Genomic DNA, 13,982 nt, shown 5'->3' on the forward strand with positions numbered 1-13,982 from the left:
GGGTCAATTAAACATGAAAAGAAAGGGAGAGATATCGGACTTCTTTTTAAAGAAGCACAAACAGACCCCAGACCTTGCATCACCACCGGACCCCAGAGCGACTCCCTACCTGAGGCTAGTCAGTGTGGTCAGACATCACAAGGTCCCAGTCTACCACCACCAGGTCAGAGCGACTCCCTACCTGAGGCTAGTCAGTGTGGTCAGACATCACAAGGTCCCAGTCTACCACCACCAGGTCAGAGCGACTCCCTACCTGAGGCTAGTCAGTGTGGTCAGACATCACAAGGTCCCAGTCTACCACCACCAGGTCAGAGCGACTCCCTACCTGAGGCTAGTCAGTGTGGTCAGACATCACAAGGTCCCAGTCTACCACCACCAGGTCAGAGCGACTCCCTACCTGAGGCTAGTCAGTGTGGTCAGACATCACAAGGTCCCAGTCTACCACCACCAAGTCAGAACGACTCCCTACCTGAGGCTAGTCAGTGTGGTCAGACATCACAAGGTCCCAGTCTACCACCACCAGGTCAGAGCGACTCCCTACCTGAGGCTAGTCAGTGTGGTCAGACATCACAAGGTCCCAGTCTACCACCACCAGGTCAGAGCAGCTACCAGGCAGTCAGTCACATGACCAGTTCAGCATTTAAGTTGAGCTTCAGTTTGTAATAGAATATGTTGTCAGATTAAGCCTCACTTTAAAATGTTGGTTGTTGATTCATGTGTGTTCTTGTTTTGATGGCTGTGACATTTTTATTGTGATTCTACACTAATGATTCTTGTTATTTTAATGTAATAGATGCATCAAGGGATGACTGAGACCTCTGGCTCTGAGCAAGACAGTGAGCCAGAGCTGCTAGTAGATGTCATCAAGCCCCTCCCAACTGTATCAAGGGATGACTGAGACCTCTGGCTCTGAGCAAGACAGTGAGCCAGAGCTGCCAGGAGATGTCATCAAGCCCCTCCCAACTGTATCAAGGGATGACGCAGAGACCTCTGGTTCTGAGCAAGACAGTGAGCCAGAGCTGCCAGGAGATGTCATCAAGCCCCTCCCAACTGTATCAAGCACCAGATGTGCTGTTCCAAAATAATCCCATGGTAGGACAGGCCTTTACTTTAAACTACACCCAATGGTAGGACAGGCCTTTACTTAAACTTCACATTTCAGTTAGCAGCTGTTATATTCTAATCTTGTGGATCCCTTAATTATGCGTTTCCATGGAGATATGACACATTATTTAACGTGTATTTCAGACATTACATGATCCAGAGAAGAAGGTCCTGCACAGCCGTGTTTGAAAACATTTCCCAGAACTCAGCATGGTACTAGGAAAAGGGCTTTCTCCAGCTCCTTGTATAAAGGACTATTCATGGCTTGAATATTCTGTAAATCAAGATTCTTGTTTCGCATGTCAGTATTTTTCTCTGCCCAATACACCTGAATCTGCCTTCACATCAGTCAGGTTTTTGTACCTAGGAAAAGGCGCTGTTTAAAGATTCTGGGTTTAATCTCCATTTGAATGCATGAGCGGAAATCATTCTGGTGTGTCTGCACGGATTTAAAACAGTGCAAGATTTACATTTTATGTGCACTGTAATGCACACTGTTTGAATTTGGTTCTTGTCGATGCTGTAAAAATCAGTGCCTCCTGCAGAAGCTTTCTAACTTAGTATCTGGCTCGTACGTTCATCTCAAGTGGCTTGCAGTTCAGAAAGAGCTGAATCCGCAGCAGCAGCCCGGGGAACTACGGAGACTTACGGATGGAAGGTGGGCATGCAGATACATGGCATGCCGTAATCTGAGGGACGGGCTTCCTGCAGTTCTGAGAGTGCTACAGGATACCACACTTGAACATAGTGGTGATAGATCAGTGCAGGCAAGGGGCCGTCTTTCTCAGGGGTCTTCCTTCTTTTGGAAAGTGCTTGGTGATGCCAAACGTCTTTCTGACACGCATCAACCAAGCTCTCTAGACCTAGCAAGGTCTAGATCTAGTAGGTGCTGTGGGTCTAGTAGGTGCCCTTACAGACCCATTACAGGACTACAGAAGGTAGGGTTACTATGGAGAACTATGGAAAGAGATTGCAGAGCACTGCAACATAAGTGTACAAACAGTGTGTAAAAGACAGTCTAAAACAAGCTTGTGATTCCACAAATCATTGATGAGCACTTTAGGACAGAAACATAGTGACCAATGTGATAGTGAGATCTTCCATAGAGCTGTCTTTAATCAGGTGCTCGACAGTCTCACCGCTGAGCTGCAGAGGCGTTTTCCATAGAGCTGTCTTTAATCAGGTGCTCGACAGTCTCACCGCTGAGCTGCAGAGGCGTTTTCCATAGAGCTGTCTTTAATCAGGTGCTTGACAGTCTCACCGCTGAGCTGCAGAGGCGTTTTCCATAGAGCTGTCTTTAATCAGGTGCTCGACAGTCTCACAGCTGAGCTGCAGAGGCGTTTCCATAGAGCTGTCTTTAATCAGGTGCTCGACAGTCTCACCGCTGAGCTGCAGAGGCGTTTCCATAGAGCTGTCTTTAATCAGGTGCTTGACAGTCTCACAGCTGAGCTGCAGAGGCGTTTTTCAAAGAAGGATTATGAGATAATGCAAGGAGTCCAGTCTCTCAACCCAAAGAGGACAACATTCTTCAATGAGGAGCCTCTGTTTGCCTTCGCTCAGACATTTGAGTCAGATTTAGAGTACTTCAAACATGAGGTTCATCAAACCAAGCGGCTTCTTGATAGGAGAGAAGTGGAAGGGACAGACCATCTACTCTCCTTGACTTGGTTGTGTTTCTAGAGCCTTATAAAGAGGTCTTCCATGAGCTATTTTGACTTTGTAAGATTTCTGTTACACCAGTCAGCAGTGCTTCTTGCGAGAGAAGCTTCTCAGCTTTAAAATGGATTTAAACCACCTTAGGACAACAATGGTCGATGACAGGTTAAGTCAGCTCAGAATTCTCAGTGTTGAGTCGAGGGCACGCTCCCTCAACACGGAAGAGTTTGTGAAACATTTTGTCAGTTCTCACCAGAACCGCATAATTATGCTGGTTTAAATCTACCAGGGATAAATTGTCACATAGGCGGTCCCTCTGCTCATGATTAAAACCTGCACTGTGTACTCGCTAGTATACTGACATTCTAAAATGATCCATCCGAAGGGGATCATGTCACACAGATTTAAAATGGTCTTGATTAGGCCAATTCCAAAACTTTTCTTTGCTATTAGTTAACATAATATATACGAGCATAAATATGATACTGTAAGTTTATAATATTGATGGGCACAAATCAAGTCCATTTCTGCTTGATACCTGGTATGTCAAATTGCAGTTTTTTTTTTTGTAAATAAACTATGCAATTTATGTAACACGCAAATGCTGTCTTTTCTCCTTGGTGCTTAAAAATATTTGAATGTTCAACACTTAGACAGTTGAAGTTACACTTTGTAGAGCTATTAGAACTCGTTTTTCAACCACTCCACAAATTTCTTGTTAACAAACTAGTGTTGCCAAGTCGGTTAGGACATCTACTTTGTGCATGACAGAAGTAATTTTTCCAACAATTGTTTAGACAGATTATTTCATTTATAATTCACTGTATCACAATTCCAGTGGGTCAGAAGTTTACATACACTAAGTTGACTGTGCCTTTAAACAGCTTGGCACATTGTCAAGGCTTTAGAAGCTTATGATAGGCTAATTGACATCATGAGTCAATTGGAGGTGTAACTGTGGATGTATTTCAAGGCCTAACTTCTATCACCGTGCCTCTTTGCTTGTCATAATGGGAAAATCAAAAGAAATCAGCCAAGATGTCAGAATTTTATTTTTTGACCTCCACAAGTCTGGTTCATCCTTGGGAGTAATGTTCAAACGCCTGAAGGTACCTCGTTCATCTGTACAAACAGTACGCAAGTATAAACACCATGAATCCGCTCAGGAAGGAGACGCGTTCTGTCTCCTAGAGGTGCATGTATTTGGCTAAGGTGGATGTAAACTTCAACATAGCATGGCAGCAGCACAAAACGGTACAAACATTATTGGGCGTAGACAACAATACATCACACATATATATATATACGCAATGTGACCAACAGGCACAACCACAGCAGACCTTTCTATGCTATTTGGGATCCTTGGGCTGTCCCAAATAACATCCAGTAATCTGAAATGTAAAAGTTAGGTTGTGGACGTCCCAAGGATTCCAGATAGCATAGCAAGGACCGCTGTGGTTGTGCCTGTTGGTCACATTGCGTTGTTGCTGCTGCCATGTTGTGTTGCTACCAAGCCGAGCAAAGCACAAAAGGACAAAATCCGAAAAAGACACTCGTTATCACCTTTGTGCCAAAAATATCCAGTGCTTTTTTTCTTCTAATTGTCTGAGAACAAATTGTTTCCCATCACTGACAGCTGAACATTTAATAATTCAATGCTTCTGGATGACGTCATTGCTGCTAGCGCCAGTGCACACAGCGCTAATCATTCAATGCTTCTGGATGACGTCATTGCTGCTAGCGCCCAGTGCACACAGCGCTAATCATTCAATGCTTCTGGATGACGTCATTGCTGCTAGCGCCAGTGCACACAGCGCTAATCATTCAATGCTTCTGGATGACGTCATTGCTGCTAGCGCCCAGTGCACACAGCGCTAATCATTCAATGCTTCTGGATGACGTCATTGCTGCTAGCGCCCAGTGCACACAGCGCTAATCATTCAATGCTTCTGGATGACGTCATTGCTGCTAGCGCCCAGTGCACACAGCGCTAATCATTCAATGCTTCTGGAGTGCACACAGCGCTAATCATTCAATGCTTCTGGATGACGTCATTGCACACAGCTAATCATTCGCCAGTGCACACAGCGCTAATCATTCAATGCTTCTGGATGACGTCATTGCTGCTAGCGCCCAGTGCACACAGCGCTAGCAGCAAATGCTTCTGGATGACGTCATTGCTGCTAGCGCCAGTGCACACAGCGCTAGCAGCAATGCTTCTGGATGACGTCATTGCTGCTAGCGCCAGTGCACACAGCGCTAGCAGCAATGCTTCTGGATGACGTCATTGCTGCGCCCAGTGCACACGCTAGTGCACACAGCGCTAATCAGCAATGCTTCTGGATGACGTCATTGCTGCTAGCGCCAGTGCACACAGCGCTAATCATTCAATGCTTCTGGATGACGTCATTGCTGCTAGCGCCAGTGCACACAGCGCTAGCAGCAATGCTTCTGGATGACGTCATTGCTGCTAGCGCCAGTGCACACAGCGCTAGTGATCAGGTGTTACCGGCTCTGTCAAGCAGATGGGAGTGACCACAAAACAGCATATGCCAACATGAGCAGATTACATTAAAAACAACAGATGTCCATCTTGGAAGCAGTTCCCAGTTCTTTTATACCTCATTGACCTCTACAGCTGGAGCATCATGCCACGCCCCTTTTCTATAAGCCCCACCTCTCTGTTCCATAACATATCACTTTAGAGTGGTACTTGGTCAGATAAACAGCATTGGTTCCCAGCCATAGGGGTACCTCAGGGACAGTATCTGAAAAATGTTGGGAACCACTGATATAGAGAACACCTAATGATAAGGAAAGGGAGATACCTAGTCAGTTGTACAACTGAATGCATTCAACTGAAATGTGTCTTCCACATTTAACCCCTCAATCAGAGAGGTGCGGGGGGAGGCTTCCTTAATCGACACCCATGTCTTCAGAGCTTGGGGAACAGGGGGTTAACTGCCTTGCTAAGGGGCAGAATGACAGATGTTTACCTTGTCAGCTCCGGGATTCGATCCAGCAACCTTTCAGTTACTGGCCCAACGCTGTAACTACTAGGCTGCCTGCAACTACCAAAATACATTTCAAATTAAAATAATTGATAAACATGTATACAAATAAAAAGCAGAGTAAAGGAATGTTCTCTACTTCAGTGTAATCAGTTGAGTATGTTAAGTAGTATTGTAGCGGGAGAAAGGGAGTACTGCAAAAGGAATTGATCCGTGGCTCCTGCAGGCTCACATCTCCTGCGTGTTATAGTACTGAAGAGATACATCATTTAAAGCAGTGCAGGAACTTGGTGGTGTTGACTTGTCTCTGTGTAGAGAAGCAGGCCTCCAGCCAGGTCTTCTGAACAGGAAGTGCATGAGGGTGCTGACCAATCAGCTCCTGGAGCTCCTGGTGACACAGAAAATCATAGCAACATCAGAAGACTAGCATCATCAGACCATAGCAACATCACAAGACTAGCATCATCAGACCATAGCAACATCACAAGACTAGCATCATCAGACCATAGCAATATCACAAGACTAGCATCATCAGACCATAGCAACATCACAAGACTAGCATCATCACAAGACTAGCATCATCAGACCATAGCAACATCAGAAGACTAGCATCATCAGACCATAGCAACATCACAAGACTAGCATCATCAGAAGACTAGCATCATCAGACCATAGCAACATCATAAGACTAGCATCATCAGACCATAGCAACATCACAAGACTAGCATCATCAGACCATAGCAATATCACAAGACTAGCATCATCAGACCATAGCAACATCACAAGACTAGCATCATCACAAGACTAGCATCATCAGACCATAGCAACATCACAAGACTAGCATCATCACAAGACTAGGATCATCAGACCATAGCAACATCAGAAGACTAGCATCATCAGACCATAGCAACATCACAAGACTAGCATCATCAGACCATAGCAACATCACAAGACTAGCATCATCAGACCATAGCAACATCACAAGACTAGGATCATCAGACCATAGCATCATCACAAGACTAGGATCATCAGACCATAGCAACATCACAAGACTAGCATCATCAGACCATAGCAACATCACAAGACTAGCATCATCAGACCATAGCATCATCAGACCATAGCATCATCACAAGACTAGCATCATCAGACCATAGCATCATCAGACCATAGCATCATCAGACCATAGCATCATCAGACCATAGCAACATCAGACCATAGCAACATCAGACCATAGCATCATCAGACCATAGCAACATCAGAAGACTAGCATCATCAGACCATAGCATCATCAGACCATAGCATCATCAGACCATAGCAACATCAGACCATAGCATCATCAGACCATAGCATCATCAGACCATATCATCATCATACCATAGCATCATCAGACCATAGCATCATCAGACCATAGCATCATCAGACCATAGCATCATCAGACCATAGCAACATCATACCATAGCAACATCAGACCATAGCATCATCAGACCATAGCATCATCAGACCATATCATCATCATACCATAGCATCATCAGACCATAGCAACATCAGACCATAGCAACATCAGACCAAAGCATCATCAGACCATAGCATCATCAGACCATAGCATCATCAGACCATAGCAACATCAGACCATAGCAACATCAGACCATAGCATCATCAGACCATAGCAACATCAGACCATAGCAACATCAGACCATAGCAACATCAGACCATAGCAACATCAGACCATAGCATCATCAGACCATAGCAACATCAGACCATAGCATCATCAGACCATAGCAACATCAGACCATAGCATCATCAGACCATAGCATCATCAGACCATAGCAACATCAGAAGACTAGCATCATCAGACCATAGCATCATCACAAGACTAGGATCATCAGACCATAGCAACATCACAAGACTAGCATCATCAGACCATAGCAACATCACAAGACTAGCATCATCAGACCATAGCATCATCAGACCATAGCATCATCACAAGACTAGCATCATCAGACCATAGCATCATCAGACCATAGCATCATCAGACCATAGCATCATCAGACCATAGCATCATCAGACCATAGCATCATCAGACCATAGCAACATCAGACCATAGCAACATCAGACCATAGCATCATCAGACCATAGCAACATCAGAAGACTAGCATCATCAGACCATAGCATCATCAGACCATAGCATCATCAGACCATAGCAACATCAGACCATAGCATCATCAGACCATAGCATCATCAGACCATAGCAACATCAGACCATAGCAACATCAGACCATAGCATCATCAGACCATAGCATCATCAGAAGACTAGCATCATCAGACCATAGCAACATCAGAAGACTAGCATCATCAGACCATAGCATCATCAGACCATAGCAACATCAGACCATAGCAACATCAGAAGATAGCATCATCAGACCATAGCAACATCAGAAGACTAGCATCATCAGACCATAGCATCATCAGACCATAGCATCATCAGACCATAGCATCATCAGACCATAGCAACATCATACCATAGCAACATCAGACCATAGCATCATCAGACCATAGCATCATCAGACCATATCATCATCATACCATAGCATCATCAGACCATAGCAACATCAGACCATAGCAACATCAGACCAAAGCATCATCAGACCATAGCATCATCAGACCATAGCATCATCAGACCATAGCAACATCAGACCATAGCAACATCAGACCATAGCATCATCAGACCATAGCAACATCAGACCATAGCAACATCAGACCATAGCAACATCAGACCATAGCAACATCAGACCATAGCATCATCAGACCATAGCAACATCAGACCATAGCATCATCAGACCATAGCAACATCAGACCATAGCATCATCAGACCATAGCATCATCAGACCATAGCAACATCAGAAGACTAGCATCATCAGACCATAGCAACATCTGAAGACTAGCATCATCAGACCATAGCAACATCTGAAGACTAGCATCATCAGACCATAGCAACATCAGACTATAGCAACATCACAAGACTAGCATCATCAGACCATAGCATCATCACAAGACTAGCATCATCAGACCATAGCAACATCACAAGACAAGCAACATCACAAGACTAGCATCATCAGACCATAGCAACATCACAAGACAAGCAACATCACAAGACTAGCATCATCAGACTTTCATGTTATAACCATGTTATAACAATCCTTGAAATTGTAAATGTAAGACTGACTGTTGAGGTCACCTGTGATTGGACAGGACTCTCCAGCTCTGTTACAATGTGTGTGACCTCTGAACTCATGATCTCCTCCTCATCTCCTTCATATGTGATGAGATAGCGGGCCAGTCTCTTCCTGTCTGAGGCTGTCAGGTTGTAGAAGAACACATGAACTCCTCTCATGAAGTCAGGCAGAGCAGGTCCAGAGGGGCTGGGGGTCCTGCTGCTCTGATTGGCTGTCTCTCCTTCCTCACTCTCCCTGTCTGAGTCAGGGCCAGGATACTGTGGCACTGGGGGGGAGTGTGGAGGAGAGGGGGAGACCGAGACGGAGGTTGGGGAGGGGGATGCTGCTGAGGTCTTGGAGCTAGAGGCTGAGGCCTTGGAGGTTGAGGCTGATGCTGTGGAGGGTGTTGTGGATGTACCTAAAGCAGAGGTAGCGGCAGACCTGCCGTAGTAGTATCTGACAGACAGGCCAGTTAAGGACTAAACATCCTGGACAAAACAAAGCCTTCACAGTTAAGACAAACACATTTAGCACTCGATCCCTTCAACAAATGCAATGCAGAGAAAAGGCCATTTGTCTGCTTCCCAAACGGAACCCTATTCTTTTAGAGCGCCCAGTTTATCAAAAGTGTTGTAAAAACGTGCCAATAACCAACTGACTGTCTTTATTGATGTCTATAGTATTCTCTCTGGTATCAAAGCAAGCTTCATTTACCACATGCAGAGAATACAACAAGTGTAGACTTTACTGTGAAATGCTGACGTACAAGCCCTTAACCAACAGTGTAGACCTTACTGTGAAATGCTGACTGACAAGCCCTTAACCAACAGTGTAGACCTTACTGTGAAATGCTGACTGACAAGCCCTTAACCAACAGTGTAGACCTTACTGTGAAATGCTGACTGACAAGCCCTTAACCAACAGTGTAGACCTTACTGTGAAATGCTGACTGACAAGCCCTTTAACCAACAGTGTAGACCTTACTGTGAAATGCTGACTGACAAGCCCTTAACCAACAGTGTAGACCTGTGAAATGCTGACTGACAAGCCCTTTAACCAACAGTGCAGATCAAGAAGAATAACATATTTATCAAGTAGACTAAAATAAAAAGTAACACAATAAGAATAACATAACGAGGCTATATACAGGGGGTACCGGTACAGAGTCAATGTGGAGGCTATATACAGGGGGTACCGGAACAGAGTCAATGTGGAGGCTATCAAATAAAATAAAATCTTATTTGTCACATACACATGGTTAGCAGATGTTAATGCGAGTGTAGCGAAATGCTTGTGCTTCTAGTTCCGACAATGCAGTAATAACCAACGAGTAATCTAACCTAACAATTCCAAAACTACTACCTTATACACATAAGTGTAAAGGGATAAAGAATATGTACATAAAGATATATGAATGAGTGATGGTACAGAGCGGCATAGGCAAGATACAGTAGATGGTATTGAGTACAGTATATACATATGAGATGAGTATGTAAACAAAGTGGCATAGTTAAAGTGGCTAGTGATACATGTATTACATAAAGATGCAGTAGATGATATAGAGTACAGTATATACGTATACATATGAGATAAATAATGTAGGGTATGTAAACATTATATTAAGTAGCATTGTTTAAAGTGGCTAGTGATATATTTTACATCAATTCCCATCAATTCCCATTATTAAAGTGGCTGGAGTTGAGTCAGTGTGTTGGCAGCAGCCACTCAATGTCAGTGGTGGCTGTTTAACAGTCTGATGGCCTTGAGATAGAAGCTGTTTTTCAGTTTCTGCAAACTTGATGATTGCGTTGGAGGCGTGCGTGGCCACGCAGTCGTGGGTGAACAGGGAGTACAGGAGAGGGCTCAGAACGCACCCTTGTGGGGCCCCAGTGTTGAGGATCAGCGGGGTGGAGATGTTGTTACCTACCCTCACCACCTGGGGGCGGCCCGTCAGGAAGTCCAGTACCCAGTTGCGCAGGGCGGGGTCGAGACCCAGGGTGACGAGCTTGGAGGGTACTATGGTGTTAAATGCCGAGCTGTAGTCGATGAACAGCATTCTCACATAGGTATTCCTCTTGTCCAGATGGGTTAGGGCAGTGTGCAGTGTGGTTGAGATTGCATCGTCTGTGGACCTATTTGGGCGGTAAGCAAATTGGAGTGGGTCTAGGGTGTCAGGTAGGGTGGAGGTGATATGGTCCTTGACTAGTCTCTCAAAGCACTTCATGATGACGGAAGTGAGTGCTACGGGGCGGTAGTCGTTTAGCTCAGTTACCTTAGCTTTCTTGGGAACAGGAACAATGGTGGCCCTCTTGAAGCATGTGGGAACAGCAGACTGGGATAGGGATTGATTGAATATGTCCGTAAACACACCAGCCAGCTGGTCTGCACATGCTCTGAGGGCGCGGCTGGGGATGCCGCCTGGGCCTGCAGTCTTGCGAGGGTTAACACGTTTAAATGTTTTACTCACCTCGGCTGCAGTGAAGGAGAGTCCGCATGTTTTGGTTGCGGGCCGTGTCAGTGGCACTGTATTGTCCTCAAAGCGGGCAAAAAAGTTATTTAGTCTGTCTGGGAGCAAGGCATCCTGGTCTGTGACTAGGCTGGTTTTCTTTTTGTAATCCGTGATTGACTGTAGACCCTGCCACATACCTCGTGTCTTACCCGTTGAATTGCGATTTTACTTTGTCTCTATACTGATGCTTAGCTTGTTTGATTGCCTTGCGGTGGGAATAGCTATACTGTTTGTATTCGGTCATGTTTCCAGTCACCTTGCCCTGATTAAAAGCAGTGGTTCGCGCTTTCAGTTTCACATGAATGCTGCCATCAATCCATGGTTTCTGGTTTGGGAATGTATTAATCGTTGCTATGGGAACAACCTCTTCAACGCACATTCTAATGTACTCGCTCACCGAATCAGCGTATTCGTCAATGTTGTTGTTTGACGCAATACGAAACATATCCCAGTCCACGTGATGGAAGCAGTCTTGGAGTGTGGAGTCAGCTTGGTCGGACCAGCGTTGAACAGACCTCAGCGCGGGAGCTTCTTGTATTAGTTTCTGTCTGTAGGCAGGGATAAACAAAATGGAGTCGTGGTCAGCTTTTCCGAAAGGAGGGCGGGGGAGGGCCTTATATGCATCGAGGAAGTTAGAATAGCAATGATCCAAGGTTTTACCAGCCCTGGTTGCATAATCGATATGCTGATACAATTTAGGAAGTCTTGTTTTCAGATTAGCCTTGTTAAAATCCCCAGCTACAATGAATGCAGCCTCAGGATATGTGGATTCCAGTTTGCAAAGAGTCAAATAAAGTTCGTTCAGAGCCATCGATGTGTCTGCTTGGGGGGGGAATATATACGGCTGTGATTATAATCGAAGAGAATTCCCTTGGTAGATAATGCGGTCGACATTTGATTGTGAGGAATTCTAAATCAGGTGAACAGAAGGACTTGAGTTCCTGTATGTTGTTGTGACCACATCACGTCTCGTTAACCATAAAACATACGCCCCCGCCCCTCTTCTTACCAGAAAGATATTTGTTTCTGTCGGCGCGATGCGTGGAGAAACCAGCTGGCTGCACCGACTCCAATAGCGTCTCTCCAGTGAGCCATGTTTCCGTGAAGCAAAGAACGTTACAGTCCCTGATGTCCCTCTGGAATGCTACCCTTGCTCGGATTTCATCAACCTTGTTGTCAAGAGACTGGACATTGGCGAGTAGTATGCTAGGGAGTAGCGCGCGATGTGCCCGTCTCCGGAGCTTGACCAGAAGACCGCTTCGTTTGCCTCTTTTACGACGTCGTTGTTTTGGGTCGCAGGCTGGGATCCATTCCGTTGTCCTGGGTGGAAGGCAGAACACAGGATCCGCTCTGGGAAAGTCATATTCTTGGTCGTACTGATGGTGAGTTGACGCTGATCTTATATTCAGTAGTTCTTCTCGACTGTATGTAATGAAACCTAAGATGACCTGGGGTACTAATGTAAGAAATAACACGTAGAAAAAAACAAAAAACTGCATAGTTTCCTAGGAACGCGAAGTGAGGCGGCCATCTCTGTCGGCGTCGGAAATGAATATATATATACAGGGGGTACCGGTACAGAGTCAATGTGGAGGCTATATACAGGGAGTACCGGTACAGAGTCAATGTAGAGGCTATACACAGGGGGCACCGGTACCGAGTCAGTGTGCGGGGGTACAGGCTAGTTAAGGTAATCTGTACATGTAGATGGGGGCGAAGTGACTATGCATAGGTAACAAACAAACAGCGAGTAGCAAGAGGGGGGTGGGGGTCAATGTAAATTGTCCGGTGTTGATGTTTATGAATTGTTCAGCAGTCTAATCGCTCGGGGGTAGAAGTTGTTGAGGAGCCTTATGGTCCTAGACTTTGCGCTCCGGTACCGCTTGTCATGCAGTAGCAGAGAAAAGTCTATAATTTGGGTTACTTGAGTCTTTGACAATTTTATGGGCTTCCCTCTGACACCGCCTGGTATAGAGGTCCTGGATGGCTGGAAGCTTGGCCCCAGTGATGTACTGGGCCGTACGCACTACCCGCTGTAAGCGCCTTACGGTCAGATGCCGAGCAGTTGCCATACCAGGCGGTGATGCAACCGGTCAGGATGCTCTCGATGGTGCATCTGTAGAACCTTTTGAGGATCTGGATCCATGCCAAATCTATTCAGTCTCCTGGGGGGGAAAAGGTTTTGTTATATACCCTTTGTTGGCAATGACAGAGGTCAAATGTTTTCTGTAAGTCTTCACAAGGTTTTCACACACTGTTGCTGGTATTTTGGCCCATTCCTCCATGAAGATCTCCTCTAGAGCAGTGATGTTTTGGGGCTGTTGCTGGGCAATACGGACTTTCAACTCCCTTCAAAGATTTTCTATGGGGTTGAGATCTGGAGACTGGCTAGGCCACTCCAGGACCTTGAAATGCTTCTTACGAAGCCACTCCTTCGTTGCCCGGGCTGTGTGTTTGGGATCATTGTCTGAAAGACCCAGCCACGTTTCA

General features: G+C 45.4%; 1 protein-coding gene across 3 annotated transcripts in view; it reads right to left on the reverse strand.

The window, feature by feature from the left end:
• Nucleotides 1-5,098: 5,098 nt before the first annotated feature.
• Nucleotides 5,099-13,982, reverse strand: part of chd1l (chromodomain helicase DNA binding protein 1-like) — a 66,162-nt gene continuing 57,278 nt past the window's right edge. For all 3 annotated transcript variants that reach the window (XM_046299895.1, XM_046299897.1, XM_046299896.1), the window contains exons 23-24: nucleotides 9,007-9,439; nucleotides 5,099-6,159 (exon numbers count right to left, since the gene is read on the reverse strand). In XM_046299895.1, coding sequence (XP_046155851.1) covers nucleotides 6,037-6,159; nucleotides 9,007-9,439 — 556 coding nt within the window. In that variant the 3' untranslated portion in view covers nucleotides 5,099-6,036. The remainder of the gene's footprint in view (nucleotides 6,160-9,006; nucleotides 9,440-13,982) is intronic.

Source organism: Oncorhynchus gorbuscha, linkage group LG15 (genome assembly GCF_021184085.1).
Source record: "Oncorhynchus gorbuscha isolate QuinsamMale2020 ecotype Even-year linkage group LG15, OgorEven_v1.0, whole genome shotgun sequence".
Lineage (NCBI taxonomy): Eukaryota > Metazoa > Chordata > Actinopteri > Salmoniformes > Salmonidae > Oncorhynchus > Oncorhynchus gorbuscha.